The sequence below is a fragment of the Astyanax mexicanus genome, chromosome 8 (assembly GCF_023375975.1).
Source record: "Astyanax mexicanus isolate ESR-SI-001 chromosome 8, AstMex3_surface, whole genome shotgun sequence".
NCBI lineage: Eukaryota > Metazoa > Chordata > Actinopteri > Characiformes > Acestrorhamphidae > Astyanax > Astyanax mexicanus.
In genome coordinates this window covers 1736025-1757415 of record NC_064415.1, presented here as the reverse complement: position 1 = coordinate 1757415, position 21391 = coordinate 1736025, and the positions used below count along the sequence as shown (strand labels likewise).

General features: G+C 39.6%; 2 protein-coding genes and 1 long non-coding RNA gene across 9 annotated transcripts in view; 2 read left to right on the top strand and 1 right to left on the bottom strand.

The window, feature by feature from the left end:
• Nucleotides 1–21391, top strand: part of LOC111191213 (nuclear factor 7, ovary-like) — a 430228-nt gene that overhangs the window by 48352 nt on the left and 360485 nt on the right. The gene's annotated exons all lie outside the window — the stretch shown is intronic.
• LOC111190634 (E3 ubiquitin-protein ligase TRIM39-like) overlaps nt 1–21391 on the top strand; it is a 419370-nt gene that overhangs the window by 70102 nt on the left and 327877 nt on the right. The window contains exon 7 of one of the 4 annotated variants that reach the window (XM_049482613.1): nt 12291–12862. The exons of 2 other annotated variants lie outside the window; for them this stretch is intronic. In XM_049482613.1, the coding sequence (XP_049338570.1) occupies nt 12291–12838 (548 nt within the window). In that variant the 3' untranslated portion in view covers nt 12839–12862. Of the gene's footprint in view, nt 1–12290; nt 12863–21391 lie in introns of those variants that run through there. One more of the 4 variants, XM_049482611.1, reaches the window with a different exon arrangement.
• LOC125803919 (uncharacterized) overlaps nt 1–21391 on the bottom strand; it is a 112288-nt gene that overhangs the window by 67734 nt on the left and 23163 nt on the right. The gene's annotated exons all lie outside the window — the stretch shown is intronic.

Sequence of the window (21391 nt, the reverse complement as noted above, 5' to 3'; positions counted from 1 at the left end):
AGCTCTGCACTAACCTTAGTTTTATCCTCAGTAATATTAGCTAGCTCTGCACTAAACTTAGTTTTCTCCTCAGTAATATTAGCTAGCTGTGCACTAACCTTAGTTTTCTCCTCAGTAATATTAGCTAGCTCTCCACTAAGCTTAGTTCTCTCCTCAGTAATATTAGCTAGCTCTGCACTAAGCTTAGTTTTATCCTCAGTAATATTAGCTAGCTCTCCACTAAGCTTAGTTCTCTCCTCAGTAATATTACCTAGCTCTTCACTAAACTTAGTTTTCTCCTCAGTAATATTAGCTATCTCTGCACTAACCTTAGTTTTCTCCTCAGTAATATTAGCTAGCTCTCCACTAAGCTTAGTTCTCTCCTCAGTAATATTATCTATCTCTTCACTAACCTTAGTTTTCTCCTCAGTAATATTAGCTAGCTCTCAACTAACCTTAGTTTTCTTCTCAGTAATATTAGCTAGCTCTGCACTAAGCTTAGTTTTCTCCTCATTAATATTAGCTAGCTCTCAACTAACCTTAGTTTTTTCCTCAGTAATATTAGCTAGCTCTGCACTAACCTTAGTTTTCTCCTCAGTAACATTAGCTAGCTCTGCACTAAACTTAGTTTTCTCCTCAGTAATATTAGCTAGCTCTCAACTAACCTTAGTTTTCTCTTCAGTAATATTAGCTAGCTCTCAACTAACCTTAGTTTTCTCATCAGTAATATTAGCTAGCTCTGCACTAAACTTAGTTTTCTCCTCAGTAATATTAGCTATCTCTGCGCTAACCGTAGTTTTCTCCTCAGTAATATTAGCTAGCTCTCAACTAACCTCAGTTTTCTCCTCAGTAATATTAGCTAGCTCTCAACTCACCTTAGTTTTCTCCTCAGTAATATTAGCTAGCTCTGCACTAACCTTAGTTTTCTCCTCAGTAACATTAGCTAGCTCTGCAATAAACTTAGTTTTCTCCTCAGTAATATTAGCTAGCTCTCAACTAACCTTAGTTTTCTCCTCAGTAATATTAGCTAGCTCTCCACTAAGCTTAGTTCTCTCCTCAGTAATATTAGCTAGCTCTGCACTAAGCTTAGTTCTCTCCTCAGTAATATTAGCTAGCTCTGCACTAACCTTAGTTTTCTCCACAGTAAAATTAGCTAGCTCTGCGCTAACCTTAGTTCTTTCCTAAGTAATATTAGTTAGCTCTGCGCAAACCTTAGTTTTCTCCTCAGTAATATTAGCTAGCTCTGCACTAACCTTAGTTTTATCCTCAGTAATATAAGCTAGCTCTCCACTAAGCTTAGTTCTCTCCTCAGTAATATTAGCTATCTCTGCGCTAACCTTAGTTTTCTCCTCAGTAATATTAGCTAGCTCTTCACTAACCTTAGTTTTCTCCTCAGTAATATTAGCTAGCTCTCAACTAACCTTAGTTTTCTCCTCAGTAATATTAGCTAGCTCTGCACTAAACTTAGTTTTCTCCTCAGTAATAATAGCTATCTCTGCGCTAACCGTAGTTTTCTCCTCAGTAATATTAGCTAGCTCTCAACTAACCTCAGTTTTCTCCTCAGTAATATTAGCTAGCTCTGCACTAACCTTAGTTTTCTCCTCAGTAATATTAGCTAGCTCTGCACTAAATTTAGTTTTCTTCCCAGTAATATTAGCTAGCTCTGCACTAAACAAAGTTTTCTCCTCAGTAATATTAGCTAGTTCGGCACTAAACTTAGTTCTCTCCTCAGTAATATTAGCTAGCTCTGCACTAACCTTAGTTTTCTCCTCAGTAATATTAGCTAGCTCTGCGCTAACCTTAGTTCTTTCCTCAGTAATATTAGTTAGCTCTGCACTAAACTTAGTTTTCTCCTCAGTAATATTAGCTATCTCTGCGCTAACCGTAGTTTTCTCCTCAGTAATATTAGCTAGCTCTCAACTAACCTTAGTTTTCTCCTCAGTAATATTAGCTAGCTCTGCACTAACCTTAGTTTTCTCCTCAGTAACATTAGCTATCTCTGCACTAAACTTAGTTTTCTTCCCAGTAACATTAGCTATCTCTGCACTAAACTTAGTTTTCTTCCCAGTAATATTAGCTATCTCTGCGCTAACCTTAGTTTTCTCCTCAGTAATATTAGCTAGCTCTTCACTAACCTTAGTTTTCTCCTCAGTAATATTAGCTAGCTCTCATTTAACCTTAGTTTTCTTCTCAGTAATATTAGCTAGCTCTGCACTAAGCTTAGTTTTCTCCTCAGTAATATTAGCTAGCTCTCAACTAAGCTTAGTTTTCTTCTCAGTAATATTAGCTAGCTCTGCACTAAACTTAGTTTTCTCCTCAGTAATATTAGCTATCTCTGCGCTAACCGTAGTTTTCTCCTCAGTAATATTAGCTAGCTCTCAACTAACCTCAGTTTTCTCCTCAGTAATATAAGCTAGCTCTGCACTACACTTAGTTTTCTCCTCAGTAATATTAGCTAGCTCTGCACTAACCTTAGTTTTCTCCTCAGTAATATTAGCTAGCTCTCAACTAACCTTAGTTTTCTCCTCAGTAATATTAGCTAGCTCTCAACTAACCTTAGTTTTCTCCTCAGTAATATTAGCTAGCTCTGCACTAACCGTAGTTTTCTCCTCAGTAATATTAGCTAGCTCTCAACTAACCTTAGTTTTCACCTCAGTAATATTAGCTAGCTCTGCACTAACCTTTGTTTTCTTCCCAGTAATATTAGCTAGCTCTGCACTAAACAAAGTTTTCTCCTCAGTAATATTAGCTAGTTCTGCACTAAACTTAGTTCTCTCCTCAGTAATATTAGCTAGCTCTGCACTAACCTTAGTTTTCTCCTCAGTAATATTAGCTAGCTCTCAACTAACCTTAGTTTTCTCCTCAGTAATATTAGCTAGCTCTGCACTAACCTTAGTTTTCTCCTCAGTAACATTAGCTATCTCTGCACTAAACTTAGTTTTCTTCCCAGTAATATTAGCTAGCTCTGCACTAACCTTAGTTCTTTCCTCAGTAATATTAGTTAGCTCTGTGCAAACCTTAGTTTTCTCCTCAGTAATATTACCTAGTTCTGCACTAACCTTAGTTTTCTCCTCAGTAATATTAGCTAGCTCTGCACTAACCTTAATTTTCTCCTCGGTAATATTAGCTAGCTCTGCACTAACCTCAGTTTTCTCCTCAGTAATATTAGCTAGCTCTGCACTACACTTAGTTTTCTCCTCAGTAATATTAGCTAGCTCTCAACTAACCTTAGTTTTCTTCTCAGTAATATTAGCTAGCTCTGCACTAAGCTTAGTTTTCTCCTCAGTAATATTAGCTAGCTCTCAACTAACCTTAGTTTTTTCCTCAGTAATATTAGCTAGCTCTGCACTAACCTTAGTTTTCTCCTCAGTAACATTAGCTAGCTCTGCACTAAACTTAGTTTTCTCCTCAGTAATATTAGCTAGCTCTCAACTAACCTTAGTTTTCTCCTCAGTAATATTAGCTAGCTCTCAACTAACCTTAGTTTTCTCCTCAGTAATATTAGCTAGCTCTGCACTAAACTTAGTTTTCTCCTCAGTAATATTAGCTATCTCTGCGCTAACCGTAGTTTTCTCCTCAGTAATATTAGCTAGCTCTCAACTAACCTCAGTTTTCTCCTCAGTAATATTAGCTAGCTCTCAACTAAACTTTGTTTTCTCCTCAGTAATATTAGCTAGCTCTCAACTCACCTTAGTTTTCTCCTCAGTAATATTAGCTAGCTCTGCACTAACCTTAGTTTTCTCCTCAGTAACATTAGCTAGCTCTGCAATAAACTTAGTTTTCTCTTCAGTAATATTAGCTAGCTCTCAACTAACCTTAGTTTTCTTCTCAGTAATATTAGCTAGCTCTGCACTAACCTTAGTTTTATCTTCAGTAATATTAGCTAGCTCTGCACTAATCTTAGTTTTCTCCTCAGTAATATTAGCTAGCTCTGCAATAAACTTAGTTTTCTCCTCAGTAATATTAGCTAGCTCTCCACTAAGCTTAGTTCTCTCCTCAGTAATATTAGCTAGCTCTGCACTAAGCTTAGTTCTCTCCTCAGTAATATTAGCTAGCTCTGCACTAACCTTAGTTTTCTCCACAGTAATATTAGCTAGCTCTGCGCTAACCTTAGTTCTTTCCTCAGAAATATTAGTTAGCTCTGCGCAAACCTTAGTTTTCTCCTCAGTAATATTAGCTAGCTCTGCACTAACCTTAGTTTTATCCTCAGTAATATTAGCTAGCTCTCCACTAAGCTTAGTTCTCTCCTCAGTAATATTAGCTAGCTCTTCACTAAACTTAGTTTTCTCCTCAGTAATATTAGCTATCTCTGCGCTAACCTTAGTTTTCTCCTCAGTAATATTAGCTAGCTCTTCACTAACCTTAGTTTTCTCCTCAGTAATATTAGCTAGCTCTCAACTAATCTTAGTTTTCTTCTCAGTAATATTAGCTAGCTCTGCACTAAGCTTAGTTTTCTCCTCAGTAATATTAGCTAGCTCTCAACTAAGCTTAGTTTTCTTCTCAGTAATATTAGCTAGCTCTGCACTAAACTTAGTTTTCTCCTCAGTAATATTAGCTATCTCTGCGCTAACCGTAGTTTTCTCCTCAGTAATATTAGCTAGCTCTCAACTAACCTCAGTTTTCTCCTCAGTAATATTACCTAGTTCTGCACTAAACTTAGTTTTCTCCTCAGTAATATTAGCTAGCTCTCAACTAACCTTAGTTTTTTCCTCAGTAATATAAGCTAGCTCTGCACTACACTTAGTTTTCTCCTCAGTAATATTAGCTAGCTCTGCACTAACCTTAGTTTTCTCCTCAGTAATATTAGCTAGCTCTCAACTAACCTTAGTTTTCTCCTCAGTAATATTAGCTAGCTCTCAACTAACCTTAGTTTTCTCCTCAGTAATATTAGCTAGCTCTCAACTAACCTTAGTTTTCTCCTCAGTAATATTAGCTAGCTCTGCACTAAACTTAGTTTTCTCCTCAGTAATATTAGCTATCTCTGCGCTAACCGTAGTTTTCTCCTCAGTAATATTAGCTAGCTCTCAACTAACCTTAGTTTTCTCCTCAGTAATATTAGCTAGCTCTGCACTAACCTTAGTTTTCTCCTCAGTAATATTAGCTAGCTCTGCACTAAATTTAGTTTTCTTCCCAGTAATATTAGCTAGCTCTGCACTAAACAAAGTTTTCTCCTCAGTAATATTAGCTAGTTCTGCACTAAACTTAGTTCTCTCCTCAGTAATATTAGTTAGCTCTGCACTAAACTTAGTTTTCTCCTCAGTAATATTAGCTATCTCTGCGCTAACCGTAGTTTTCTCCTCAGTAATATTAGCTAGCTCTCAACTAACCTTAGTTTTCTCCTCAGTAATATTAGCTAGCTCTGCACTAACCTTAGTTTTCTCCTCAGTAACATTAGCTAGCTCTGCACTAAACTTAGTTTTCTTCCCAGTAATATTAGCTAGCTCTGCACTAACCTTAGTTCTTTCCTCAGTAATATTATTTAGCTCTGTGCAAACCTTAGTTTTCTCCTCAGTAATATTACCTAGTTCTGCACTAACCTTAGTTTTCTCCTCAGTAATATTAGCTAGCTCTGCACTAACCTTAGTTTTCTCCTCAGTAATATTAGCTAGCTCTGCACTAAATTTAGTTTTCTTCCCAGTAATATTAGCTAGCTCTGCACTAAACAAAGTTTTCTCCTCAGTAATATTAGCTAGTTCTGCACTAAACTTAGTTCTCTCCTCAGTAATATTAGTTAGCTCTGCACTAAACTTAGTTTTCTCCTCAGTAATATTAGCTATCTCTGCGCTAACCATAGTTTTCTCCTCAGTAATATTAGCTAGCTCTCAACTAACCTTAGTTTTCTCCTCAGTAATATTAGCTAGCTCTGCACTAACCTTAGTTTTCTCCTCAGTAACATTAGCTAGCTCTGCACTAAACTTAGTTTTCTTCCCAGTAATATTAGCTAGCTCTGCACTAACCTTAGTTCTTTCCTCAGTAATATTATTTAGCTCTGTGCAAACCTTAGTTTTCTCCTCAGTAATATTACCTAGTTCTGCACTAACCTTAGTTTTCTCCTCAGTAATATTAGCTAGCTCTGCACTAACCTTAATTTTCTCCTCAGTAATATTAGCTAGCTCTGCACTAACCTCAGTTTTCTCCTCAGTAATATTAGCTAGCTCTGCACTACACTTAGTTTTCTCCTCAGTAATATTAGCTAGCTCTGCACTAACCTTAGTTTTCTCCTCAGTAATATTAGCTAGCTCTGCACTAACCTTAGTTTTCTCCTCAGTAATATTAGCTAGCTCTGCACTAACCTTAGTTTTCTCCTCAGTAATATTAGCTAACTCTGCGCTAACTTTAATTTTCTCCTCTAATATGTAAATTAGTGTTTTGGCACTAAAACGGCCGTAACTCAGCACTGATAATCCAACCCGGGCAGAAATAATTAATTATTAGGCAAAATATGCTTCAATACTCGCTAGAAATACACAGAATTATGAGTAGAACTGATATAAAACCTCATTTTGCCGTAAACGGGTCTCAGAAATACTTATATTTTCTTAAAACAGCACTTTTTATAAAGAGTTTTTCTCTGCTTACCTGCTGCACTGCATTCAAGCTTCTCTGGAGTTATGGGAGCCGCAGAGGGACAATTAAAAAAAAAAAAACACGCAGTTATCTTGTTAATGCAGGTGTTCTGTCGAGCTTTGCTACCCATCGATATGTGCGTCTTTACGAGACTGCGCATGCGCCGACCAACGTTTTTACATATGTTTTCATGTTTATCATGATAATTCTTTATTTTTTTTTTCGGGAGCATCAAACAACCTGCTTCCATGTTTAAAAAAAAACTGTGTAAATAGCACTTAAAATAATAATAAACTATAAAACTATAAAAACTACATAAAAACAGTTTCTAATCAGGTATATTTTTTTATATTTAACTATTTAAACGTCACCTGATACAGTGATTTAGCCTATACACATATCCTTCCTAGACTTGTGCTGAGAGTATTTTCTAATAGCGTTTCTAATAAGGTGCTTTTTTTCTAAAGAAATAAGTTTGACAGAGCACAGGAAATTGTAGTCCAAAGTAAAAACACAGACAAATCATTAACTTTTACTGTTACAGCACATCAACCAACCTCCAACAGGAGTATAAAACACAACAAGAGTCCCTTTTGCTCACCAAAGGTTATAATAATTGATAATAATTATTTTAAATAATAATTTTGAAGAATTTAAATTATTTTATGTAGTTCTTTTGGATTTTTTGTAGTCTTTTTAACTTTTAACTAGTTCATATGTGGATGTTCTGATATTAGACCTTGTAGTATTATTTTTTTAAAGAAATATAACGATTACCTGCTGAATTTACTTAAGATGTTGCACATATGGAGACATCTTAAAAAAGTAATAAGTGACTTTTCCAGTAAATAAAAACAAGGAGTTTAAACGCTTGTCAAAGTACGATTATACATATTTATTTGAACTAAATATTTTTTCAAAAGGAGGTTAAAGGTATGTTAAAGATGATGCACCATGTTGGAATAATTAAGTCTAGTCAGATAACGTGTATCACTGTAGTTTAAGGTGTTTATTGTTTGTATTGGTTGAGATATGAAGATCAGTAGGAGGAATCTGTAAATTCAGTGGTTAAATTCTTCCACCTGGTGGACAAAACCTGCACCTGCAGCACACCTGAGGCGGTGGGCGTGTCCTCGTGATGTCACTGAGGAGAAACGAAGGTAAAACTTCATCTCCAGAATCCGGTTCTCTTCAGCTGAACTTGGTCTCCGGTGTTTTTTGAGGATCTGTATCTTCTGCAGGTGAGCAGTTAAAACCTCGTATCTCTCTTTTCTGATCATCCTGTCTGATCCTGATCTGGGTTCAGTGGTTCTTTTTTGGAGGATCTGGATCTCCTGCAGGTAAAGCAGGTACAGCTCAGACTGATCTTCATATAACTCCCTGCTAAACTAACACACTGCCTGGCCAGCTCACACTGGTTAAACTGGTTCCGCTGGTTGAGCAGCTGAACTCCTGATCAGCACAGGGTCTGTTTTCATTACAGTTGGTTGGTTTATCTGGTTTAATTGCAATGTGTTTACCGTCCCTGAGATCTAATAAAATGGAAATATATTTAATTTGATGATCAGACTCTCGAGTTTAGGAGTCGGTTCAGAGTGAGATTATGTTGGGAAGGGCAGGGTGGTGTTGTTGACGGGTGCAGCGTATTTTCCCGTTTGGTGAGTCACTAGTAAAGGAAGAGATTAAAAAAAAAATCACCTTTTTTATTCAAGTGTGAAAAACAAGAACTAAAACAGGGTCAAATACTGTAGTTAAGATACTAAAATAAGGATTTTTGATGTGATTCCTTTCCTAAATGTCAGTATATCTATACTGAAATTATGCCATTGCAACACCCTAAAACATCAGAAACCAATGGAGTAATAAAAGATTGAACATTTAATTTTTTTTATTAATCATAAAATAAAAAAAGACAAACAGAGTAATAATATTTAGTTTTCATTTAAAGTAAGAACATAGAATGTTTATGGAATTTCTTTGATAGTTAACATTGTCTGTGAGCTGTTTAAGAGCAGAGACTCTTCCAACCAGAAAATCTAAAAAAAAAATTACAAGGGTGTCAATGATGCAAATAACTGGGTCATATTTTGATGTTTTTTTTTTTTAATTTATTTTAGTAAACAGGTTTCGTAAATAGAAAACGCACTGCTTACCTTCATATTGGTCTTTTGACAGTAACATCTCCTGGGTACTAACCCCTACATCGACAATCAAGGACTGAATAAAATAACAGTAATAAACATAAAGGATTGCTCCCCTTTGCATCTCATGACCACAACATTCAGGGCACTTCAGCAGGCTTTAGTATTTACCAAGCTGGATTTGTGCAGCATCTACAACCTAATTAGGTTGAGAGAGGGAGATGAATGGAACAGAGCATTCACCATTCTTTCAGGCCTTTCCGAATACTTGAGTATGCCTTTTGTGTCATGAGGTCTTGAGGGAGGCCCTAGATAGGTATGTGTTTATCTACCTGGATGACATCCTGATTTATAGCAAAAGTGTAGATAAACACATAACTCATGTCGGGACAACCTTTTGCAGAGCCATCTTTTCTTGAAGTTTTGTGGTCTGTGGTCTATCTTGGACCCATCAAAAATAAGAGCAATGGCCTTGGCCAAGTTCACTTCATCTGGTCCAGCACTTCCTGAGCTTTTCCAATTTCTTCTGCTGATTTGTTTAAAGAAAATAAAAGCTCTGTGGATGCCCCACCAACAGAACTGATGCAGAAAACTGCAGGGAGGGTTCATTGGTCTATGGAGGCCCAGAAACAAAATCAAACAACTTCTATTCACAGCCCTGTTCTTCTGCTCCCAAATGCAGAACTCCCATTCTTGGTTGAGGAGTTTGCCCTCCCAAACACCTGCATCCCTGAGCCTAATGTTCACATTGCCATACATACCCCTGCTGAAGGGAATTATGGTGTGGGTGTTCAGAAATTGTTAGTTGTAAGACTTCCACTGAATAGAGGGCTATAAGAACTCATTCCTGGTCTAGATGGACTTTTAAAATCTGTCCTATATACATCAGGCCAAATGCCTGAAACCCCATCAGACCATTTGGGCTCTTTTCTTGCCTGGTTCAATTTTGTCCTATCGTATTGACCAGGCTTTAAGAACATAAAACCTGATGCTCTGTCTTGCTATTTAGAACCTTTCATAGCTCCACTCACAAAGTATAATGAAAAATGTGGACTTTCATGATGTCTGTGTTTATTCTATCAGTCATGGCTTACTTGTTTAAGAAATCTACCAAGTCTCTGGTGGTCTGTAATGTTTGTCGTGGGAAAACACATTCAGCCCTGAAGTCCTGTCTGGACTGCATGACCTCCTACTGCAAAACTCACCTGGAGCCTCATCTCAGAGTTCCTGCACTGAAGAAGCACAAGCTGATGGACCCTGTGAGAAACCTGCAGGACTACATCTGCCAGAATCATGAGAGACCCCTGGAGCTGTTCTGTAGAGACGACCAGACCTGTGTGTGTCGTTTCTGCACTGAGACAGACCACAAGACTCACAGCACTGTTCCTGTAGAGCAGGAGAGTGGAGAGAAGAAGGTCAGATATTTAGAGAAAGAATTATTCATTTAAATTAACCCTAATTTATTTTCTATGCTATAGATTCCTCAGATTAATGAGCGTCTTTCTTATAATGTGTCTAATGTCCATAGACTCAGCTGGGGAAGACACAGGCAGATGTTCAGCAGATGATCCAGGACCGAATGAAGAAGATTGAGGAGATCAATCACTCTGTAGATCTCAATAAGGTGAGTCTCAGTTTTATTTGACTGTTTCTAATATCACATCAGTAACATTCCAGCCTTCAGTCACTTCCACTCTTTTGTGATTGTGATGAATGTGATTGGTCTGGATTGGTCAGAAAAACACAGAGAAGGAGAAAGCAGACAGTGTGGAGGTCTTCAGGGCTCTGGTGCGCTGCATTGAGAGGAGCCAGGCGGAGCTGCTGGAGGTGATGGAGGAGGAGCAGAAAGCAGCAGAGAGGCAGGCTGAAGAGCTGATTAAAGAGCTGGAGCAGGAAATCACTGAGCTAAAGAGGAGAGACACTGAGCTGGAGCAGATCTCCCACACTGAGGACCACCTCCACCTCCTACAGGTCAGAGTCCCTCTGTTCCTCAATAGTAATGCAGTCCAGCACAGGACAGCACTGCCCATGCTGAGAGGTTTCTCCTCTCTCCTGCTGTACTGTAGGTTTACCCCTCCCTCTGCAGACCCCCACCCACCAAGACCTGGACTGACGTCAGGATTAACACTCATCTGAGGGTGGAGACTCTGAGGAGAGTTCTGTCTCAGCTTAAGGAAGCCCTCAGTGAGGAGATGGAGAAGGTTCTTAAGACCCGTAAGTATCTACTGATCAGTCAGAGATTAGATTTTGTCTCCTATTTACCTTATTAAATTCAGCAAGTCTAAAACACCAGAGGAACGACCAATAGAAACGACCTGCAGCTGCAACTTCACAAGGGAAACAGGGGCAGTGGATGAGGTGGGAGAGTGTAGAGAAGCAGAGAATCACCTGGCTGGAGCTTCAGGTGTTGGATGTGAGTCATATAAAGTTTGATGATGATGTTCCTCCAAAACTGTAAAATGTTGTGGAAACTTTGCCAAAACACAATAAAAATACATTAAAAATGAGAAAAGTGTAATTCCTGATGAAAATGTAGAATGTTAACAGATCAGAAAGCTGTTTCTGTATTCCATCTGGTTTCCGTGGTGTTGCTAGGTGGTTGCTATGGCATTTTATGCAGTTGCTCATTAGTTGTTATTGTATCACTGGTGGTTCTTATGGTGTTGATAAGTGGTTGCAATGAACTTCCTAGGTAGTCACTACTCAGTTGCCGGGGTTTACCAGGTAATTGCCACAATGTTGCTAAGTGGTTTCTGTGGTATTCCAGGTAGTTTATATGGTGTTGCTATGATAATCCAGTCGGTTGCTATGGTGTTATGTGATTTTTTAAAATATTTTTTATTGTTTATGTATTGTTGATCTCATGTCCTCTTACTGTTTCCTATTAGCTGCTTTATGACTATTAAAATTAATTTGGCGTGACTTGATTGCTGTGGTATCCCAGGTGGTTGGCCTATTGTAACCCATGTGGTTGCTGCGTTGTTTCTGGATGGTTTCTATGGTAGCCCACCTGATTGCTGTGTTGTTGCTACGTGGTTACTACGATAACTCATATTGTTGCTAAGCGGTTGCTTGGTGGCTGTTCCAGGTGGTTGCTCTTCTGTCTCATGTGGTTGGTCAGGTATCTAGTGTTGAAAGTTGGGTGTTGTAAGTTTATTTGTATTATATTTATCTTTAAAAAATTAACCAGTCCATTCTTATGAGTAGAATATGCAAAAATATCAGAACCATGTGAAAATCATCTGATCAAAAAAACTGTAGTTAGAACAGTTAGAATGATGTCATTATTTCAAAATGTTAAATACAGAAAATAAATACAGAAACAATGGTGTAATTTTATACATCAGATAATTATGCTAAACTTTAGTTTTGTGATTGAATTTCCATCAAATATTATCTATATTTACAGTTAATTAAACATAATTTAAATTCTGACAGTCGTTTCTATTGTTTATTATTCTTTTCTGAACAGAACTGAAGAGAATTCAACAATATGCAGGTATGTTGTCTCTTCCTGATCACATGACTAAATACAGTGTGTGTATGTTGTGTAGTTGGTGCTGTATGATGTTAAAATGGGTTTAAATTGTGTGTTTCTCTCAGTGGATGTGACTCTGGATCCTGATACAGCTCATCCTAAACTCATCCTGTCTGATGATGGGAAACAGGTGAAACATGGAGACATTCGACAGAACGTTCCTGATTCTCCACAGAGGTTTAATCAGTGTCCCTGTGTTCTGGGAAAGGAGGGATTCTCCTCAGGGAGGTTTTACTATGAGGTTCAGGTCAGAGGGAAGAGTAAGTGGGATTTAGGAGTGACCAGAGAGTCCAGTAACAGGAAGGGGGAGCTTACAGCCAGTCCTGAGGATGGAGAATGGTCTATATGTCTGAGGAACGAAACTCAATATGAGGCTCTTGATTCTCCTCCTGTCCTCCTCTCCTTAAATCAGGTTCTCCAGAAGGTGGGGGTGTTTGTGGATTATGAGGAGGGTCTGGTCTCCTTCTATGATGTTGAGACCAGCTCTCATATCTACTCTTTCACTGGTCAGTCTTTCACTGAGAAAATCTATCCAGTGTTCAGTCCCTGTCTCAATGATGGAGGTAAAAACTCAGCTCCACTGATCATCACTCCTGTTCAGCATCATAAATGAGCTTCTTTTACACAAAAATAGTATTTTCTCTGATATTTTCCACAAAAAAAGTTAATCTTTCTATTTCTATATAAAGTATAAATAAGTGGGTTAAACGATGCATGATTTTACAGTAATCAAGTAAAAATATTAATTAGGGTGTATTTTCCTCCATAAATCTTCTGTTAGTGATGTAAAATAGATTTCTTTTTTATTTAGAGTTTTATTTAGATTTTTATTGTGAGGTAAACAGAATGCAGAATGTCCTGTGGTGTGACGTAATATGAATGAATTATGAAATATAAACCCTTATATAGAATAAATCAGTAATATCTGAACTGTTTATAATGGCTTTAATCATGTTTACTTTACCAGTATAAGGTATTAAAATGGATCAGACTCCTACAATAATTATCACAGGACATTTTTAAGGCTTTGTGATGAAAATGATCAGGTTTTTAAACAGGCAATTTGATGGTCATCTCTAGGGGTTCTTTAGTGAAGCAGGAAACAGAAGGTCCTTCAGATGTTTGGCTGTGATTTGAATGTTTGAATCTCTTATTAATTTTACAGATTTCCGACTTTCTGTGAAACAGTTAACGTTTCCGTTTTCTTCAGTCCTTTCATCAATTCCATGACTTTTCCAGGTTTTTCATGACCGTATGATCCCTGAATGTCACACCGCAGGACAGTTTATGTCCAAGGTTGTGATAAAAGCTTATAAAATAGAAAACGAGAAATAATGTCTGGAGAAAACAAGCAGATCAGGATAGTTTAAACTCTGAACTGCAGAATTTCATAAAATGAGTTAAAATATGAAAATATAAAAGTATATAAATATATAAGTATATAATATAAATATCTGTTTTAGCTCCATTCATCAAATACCCAAATCCAGTGAATGAATGAAGAATGTAAAAATCAACCATCTCTGACGTGTGATTGGGTCACGGTCCTGTTGGAGCTCTTAATTCACTCCAAGTTTAAACTGTACAGCTGATGGTTTGAGGTTCTGCTGAAGAAGAATTCTGAGCAAGTCCTCCTTCTCCATTATTCCATCCACTGTGTGTAATGTACCAGGAGCACTGGAAGCAGAACAGCCCCAGAGCATGATGCTGCCACCACCATGCTTAACAGCTGCTGCTACAGTGTTCTTTGGGTTTAATGGGTTTATCTGGTTTTACTCTTCCGAATGTCTTTATCTAATCAGAACATAAAACGTTCCAGAGGAGGAACGCTGTGGGAGATTGTCTGGATTTCTGTTCCATTTTCTGATTTATTATCTTCATTAAAAGCCGTGTCAGTGTTCCACACTAACACACTGTGAGGTCTGGTGCTGTAGGCGCTTCTGTTCCTTCCACACTGAGTTAGACAACTACACTACCCAGAACGCACCACACGCTGACATCACACACACACCACTCACCTGCTTCCGCAGTACTGAGTATTGATTACCCAGTGTATTTAAGGACACTTCACGAACACACAGGTGCCGCGTATTGCCTGGTTTCTACCACTTTACAAAGCATTACCTCTTTTGTGGTTGTTTTTCCGTGTATGACCTCGCTTTTGTTTTCTCAATGCCGATTTTTGCCTGTACCTCTGATTGTGTATTTACTGTGTTTGAACTGGACTGTTTAACGTTTCAGATTTTTGGATTATCTCTGATGCTGGCTCCCTCGTGTATGAACTCTGGAGTGTCTTTCGTTTATGGTATGGTTATTCCTTTGAGGTTCCTGTTTACCGGTATTACTACGGTTCTGTTTTTGATTTCCTCTGTACCTCTCCTGATTTTAATAAACAACCCATTTTACTGTATCCACGAGTGTCTGTATTCTGTGCACACCATGACAGAATACGCGGCCTCACTCGATCAGATAGTGGACACAGAAAGTCTAAGATCTGGGTTGTTTAATCAAGGCACGCTGCTCGGTCAGCACCAGCAAACACTCGCTGGTGTGACCCAAGCCGTGACTGAGTTAGCTAGCCAGCAAGCTAACCAGCAGCAGCTCTCTAGCATTCTCGAGCACCTCAAGGGTTTAGCTGTAGCTAACGCTAGCCCTGTAGCTAACACTAGCATTTGCTTGAGAATAGTCTCTTTGCCAAAGCCGAGGAATGCAAGTTCCATCTCCAACGGGTCGCATTTCTCGGCTACGTTATTAGTTCCCAAGGAGTCCTGTTGGACGACAGTAAGGTTTCTGCTGTCACTAACTGGCCTGTCCCTCAGTCTATGAAAGAGCTTCAACACTTTTTAGGCTTCGCTAATTTCTATAGACACTTTATTCGCGATTTTCGTGGTGTAGCCGCTCCTTTTACTGTGCTCACCAAGAAAGCCACTAAACTTCTCAAATGGTCTCCCGAGGCTGACCAAGCTTTTGTTAAGCTTAAAGCAGCATTCGTTTCTGCTCCTATTCTTGTGCATCCTAAACCTGAGCTCCCGTTTGTGGTCGAGGTCGACGCGTCTGATACTGGGGTGGGGGCTGTTCTTTCTCAGCATAGTGGGTCTCCACCTAAACTTCATCCCATAGCCTTCTTTTCACGTAAAATGTCTCCCGTGGAGCGTAACTACGGCATAGGGTATAGAGAGCTTCTCGCTGTCAAACTGGCTCTCGAGGAGTGGCGCCACTGGCTGGAGGGGGCCGCACACCCGTTCACAGTTCTCACTGACCACAAAAACCTAGAGTACTTACGCACTGCCAAACGTCTCAGTCCTCGCCAAGCTCGTTGGTCTCTGTTTTTCTCCAGGTTTGATTTCTCTATTTCGTTTCGCCCCAGCAACCTTAACACTAAAGCGGACGCGCTATCCCGAGTTTACAGTACTCCGGATAGCGCATCACAGTCTTCTGATTCTGAACGCATCCTTCCTCCGGCTGTCAAAATTGCAGCTATTCGCTGGGAATTAGACGATACCACCTAACCTCCTGAGGGTTGTCACAAAACGTTCGCTCCCGAACAGTTTAGAGAACGCCTTATCGGCTGGGCTCACTCTGCCCTTACTTCTGGCCACCCGGGCATTACACGCACACTGCAGTTAATCTCAGGTCTCTATTGGTGGGAAACCATGCGAGCTGACATACATGCTTTTGTCGCCTCCTGTTCAGTTTGTGCGCAATAAAAACACATAAAACCCTTCCAGCCGGCAAGTTAGTACCTCTACCTGTACCTGAAAGACCCTGGTCTCACATTGCTGTAGATTTTGTGATTGATTTACCTGAGTCCGAGGGTTACACTACTGTACTCACTATTGTGGATAGATTTTCCAGGGGTGTTAAGTTTATTCCGTTCTCTGCTTTGCCCACTGCTCTTCAGACCGCACAAGCTATTTACACACACATATTTAGACATTTTGGCATTCCTGAGGATATTCTCTCTGACCGTGGCCCTCAGTTTACTTCTAGAGTATGGAAATAATTTTTTGAGCATTTGGGCGTTCATGTCAGTCTGACCTCAGGGTTTTACCCCACTAGTAACGGTCAGTGTGAACGTGTTAACCAATACTTAGGCAAGTTTCTCCGTCTATACTACTTTAAGCAACCCACTGACTGGTCTCAGTTCCTCATTTGGCCTGAGATAGCACAAAACTCCCTCACTAACTCCACTTCTGGTCTCACACCGTTTCAGTGCCTTCTGGGTTACCAACCTCTGTTAGCTCCGTGGACAGCTGTGTCTTCTGAGGTTCCTGCGGTGGATGACTGGTTGAAGCGGAGTGAGCAGGTGTGGGAGGAAACTCATCAGCAGGTTTCGGAAGTGTTGCGTAAATACAAGGAGCAGTCTGACAGACACCGAGGTAGTACCCCCCAGTACCATCCCGGGGATCGGGTCTGGTTGTCAACCCGAGACTTGAGGTTTGAGGGGGAGTGCAGGAAACTGTTGCCTAAATATATTGGTCCTTTCAAGGTTTTGGCTCAAGTTAACAAGGTTACATAAAAAATTGAGCTTCCAGCCCAGTATCGGGTTCATAACTCATTTCATGTTTCTCTTCTGAAGCCTCTTGTCCCAGGTCCACTCGCTGAGGGTACTCCAGATGACGTGCCACCCGCGGCAGTGGAGGGGTAGGCTTCATCCACCTACGCGGTGAGAGAGTTGCTGGATTCTTGCAGGCGCGGTGGTGTGCTCCAGTATCTCATTGACTGGGAGGGCTACGGCCCCGAGGAGCGTTGCTGGGTTGCCGCCGGTGATGTGCTGGATCCTGCTCTTCTAGCTGAATTTCATGCTCGTCATCCGGGTAAACCTGCTCCTAGACCCCGTGGGCGTCCCAAGCACTCACTTTCCTCTTCAGTTCCGGTTCGTCGGGGTTCTCAGTCTCGCAGCCCCCGTCTGTCCAGCACCTCTGTGGCCACTCCTGTTCCTCCCGCCGGTACTCCCTGCCCGTCAGGTGGGGGTTTGCAGTTAGACAACTACACTTCCCAGAACGAACCACACGCTGACATCACACACACCTACTCACGTGACACCTCACCAGCTTCCGCCAGGATCTCCGGAGTACTGATTACCCAGTGTATTTAAGGACAAGAAAGCGTTACCTTCTCTGTGATTGTTTTTCCGTGTATGACCTTGCTCTTTGTTTTTTCGACGCCGTTTTTTGCCTGTACCTCTGATTGTGGATTTACTCTGTTTGACCTGGACTGTTTAAGGTTTCCAATTTTTGGATTATTCTCTCATGCTGGCTCCCTCGTGTATGGACTCTGGACTGTCTTTCGTTTATGGTATGGTTATTCCTTTGAGGTTCCTGTTTACCAGTATTACTACGTTTCTGTTTTTGATTTCCTCTGTACCTCTCCTGATTTTAATAAACAACCCATTTTACTGTATCCGCGAGTGTCTGTATTCTGTGCACACCATGACACAGACAGAGTTATGTCTTCAGATAAAGTCTGATCTCCTTCATTATCAGATTTAGATCAGCTCAGAGACCAGAGAATACATACTAGATACATCTGATACAGATATTTACCTTTATTTTTTATTATTTAGGTAGTTTAATTTCGCTTTAATTCTCTTTTATTATGATTATTATATCATTTCATTATTGGTATTTTTTTTTTGCTTGTTAGTAAAATTGTAGTAGCTGGCAGTAAAACGTTTTTTTTTTTTTCCTGATGGTTCAGAACTGGATAAAAGTTTTGGGTGCGTGGCCGGAGTCGAGGTAGACAGAATGGGCTTACGGAAGTAAAGACTTTAGTCCTTCAGTATCTAGAACTACGATCCCACCTTGTTTTTTCCCCTTGCTCTCAGTAGATACTTTAATTAAGGAAAAACGAACTTCAGATTACAGTGGGATGCCAGAACATATATTGGTACAGCAGAACTTAAGTATTAAATATTATGTAGTGCTACAAATATATACAGATGGTTCGAAACACTCAACCACTGGAATAACAGCGGCTGCGGTATACATACATACCAGAATTTGACATTTCACTCAGAACGAGACTTCCTGAAGATTGGGCAGTGTGTACTACAGAAATGATTGCTATAATATTTGCATTACGGTGGATTGAGGAGTTCTGCCCAATGCAGGTGGATATCTGCCCTACCAGTCCTACTGTAGACTAGATCTGCTTTTGGAGATATATATCAAGCTTTGTATGATGTAACCCAGGTTAAATTATTCCTAATAATTACCACTGATTATAAGAATTTAATAAGTTAAACATAAGCTAATTAATTATTATACAAATAATAAAATTAGATATTTCAAAAAGAAAAAAGTACTTATCTCTGAAAATAACCTAATAAAAATAAGGAAACGTAAAAAAGAAAATATATATATATTATCAAATAATGGTATTATTAGAAAGGCAGCGACGGTACAAAGAACCGCCCACTACGCCACAACTTCACCAGTAAAAAGCAAGTTAACCACCCACTGCGGAAAAATATGACCAATTAAAAAGTTATCAAGTAAGTTAGTCCAGAGCCACCCACTGCGGAAAAATACAACCAACCACAAGTTAGTAAGCAAATTAGTCCAGAGCTACGTGACAAAGATCGCTCGCACTTACGAGTTGGAAGCTGAGCCAGCCGGATCGCGGCGCAGCGGTTGAGCCAGTAGACGGAGCGAGACGTTTAGAATTTTGGATCTAAAAAGTGAATATCGCAGATCAGGAGCTATTAGCCGCTTTTGTTAAAGTGGGGAAACTTATACGCTAGTTTAGCCTTGCCAATCTGCCGAGTGGATTGGACTTCTGGAGTCATCTCGAGCGCGGATCCGAGTTTTCGCCGCTGGTTGCCAGATAGTCTGAAACTAAACGATTCCGGATCGGATTTGGTGAGTTTTGTTTTAAAAACTGGTGTATTAACTAAAATTATATTAGTAACTAAAGGTATAATTGCTTAGCTAATAAGATAACAGTGGGTTAAGTTAGTTCTGATTATTTTGAGTGTATTATATTGCTGTTTAGATGAGAGTTTACCACTGTGATGTAACGCTGTACTGGTGTAATATGAGATTGTATTTATCCAGAACCTGTGAATGTAATATTTGTAATTATAGTAATGTGAACCTTAGGGTAATGTAAATAGTTAAGAAAATGTAAAAGATTAAGTACTAAAAGCCCTGTTTTATATGAACAGGCCAGTTTTGATTGGGATACACTGCTGATAAGAACCTGCCGCCTGGTCACCCAGATAGCCAGCGACTTTGGCCCGGAGTCGTTTCTAAGTCGGCACTGCTGGTTTAAGAAAAATACTTCTGGCCCACAGCTGGCCCAGTGTCACTTTCTGAGTGTTCTACATCAGTGTCACTGAGCAGTCGTTTTGGTGCTGGTGAACGACTGTCGCACCTAACCTGTTGATTCTCTGAACACAGGTGTGTACTGGCTCAAATACGGCAGACGACCCTGTACCAGCACTGCACTAACAAAGTGGAAAACTGACTGTTCCCTACTGTTAGCACTTTTCTACCAAAGCTGACTTGTATATTTTCTTTTTATTTACAGTTATAGATGACTCCTGTCAGTAAGAATACTTACTCCCGCTGTTATGCTGCTCCTCACACACACACGCACGCACGCACGCACACAAACACACACACACAGCCTGTTATAGTACACACACACACACACAGAGCCTGTTATAGTACACACACACACACACACACACACACACACACAGAACCTGTTATAGTACACACACACAAACACACACACACACACACACACACACACACACACACACACACACACACAGCCTGTTATAGTACACACAGGGGTGTAGCAACAAATTCAGGGCCCGCTACACTCTTGAAGTCAGTGGGCCTCTATCCATGCCAGTACACAAGGAACGTGAGCGAAAAAATAAAAATCTGGATTTTCATGGGCCCCTCTCCCTACTCGGGCCCTGGGTAGTCAGGTCCACTTTTCCCCCCACTACCACGCCCATGAGTACACACACACACAGAGCCTGTTATAGTACTGCTACACGCACACACACGATCAGCATCCCTAGACCCCAAAACCAACCGTCGCGCACACCCCAAACGTGTGATCACGTTTAGAGTGTAAATGAATCTAGATGATATTTACCTTGGTGCCCCTGCGCATCAGCCCAGTTCAACCCGTGCGGTTTCTCGTAGCACTTGGCGGGCGGATTCCTCAAACATTACAACTTTCCTCAACTGTCAGCTATCCTGAAACCTTTGAAGTTTGTAGGTAGGTAGCAAACCTAACTAAGTATTACGTACCTTTTTTGAAATATAATTTATTTTGACTTAATAAATATTTTGGCCGTCAAATATGAGTTATAACCCTATCTGTGTGTTGCCTCTTCAGTTAGCTAAGCTAGCTAACTTAGCAGCATATCAAGGTGATATTATCTGAAGCTAAATTATCTCAGAATGTAGCATTAAACACATTTCATGTTAATGTAAATGTTAATGTAGCTATAACAGTTACTAACAGACAACCAAAAAGTATGTTTTTACTTGAAATTCAAATTGTTAACTAGTGTACAAGGCCAGAACAGAAGTACTGTTTCGGTATTTACGTTAGCTAAGCTATAAACAGTTAGCTAGCTAGGATAGAAACCAGCCAGTTTGCTAGCGTTAGCTTAAATGCTTTTACAAACATACATACTGTAAAAGCATTTAGGCTTGCTAGTTAACCAATTTGATAGTTAGCTAGCGAATTGGTCTTTACTAGCTAACCTAAATGCTTCCACAGAACTTTTGTTTAGATGTTGTACATTAGCTAGCTAGTCAGCTAGGTTAACTTAGTGCTTGTGTGTCTCTACAAGTCACTGTGTAATGTTTGTTTTAGCTAGCTTTTTAGTTAAATAAAATGGTGCTGTGTCTGTGAGTTAATATAAAAAAATCTTTATTTGTATTGTTTATTCCAGAGTTCAGTAATACATTCCTGCACACTCTGCTACTTTTTTTTTTTTTTTTCAAATCGACGGTATGGGTTTATATTAGCGGTATATAGCTGAAATCAGTCAGATTTACACGATATTTACACATATTTTAGGACCTGAATGTCGTTATTTAATGTTTTATTGGTTTTAAAGTAATTACAATGTACAGGAAAATAGCACATTAATCAATCTCAACAAACTAACAAACAAACAAACAAACGA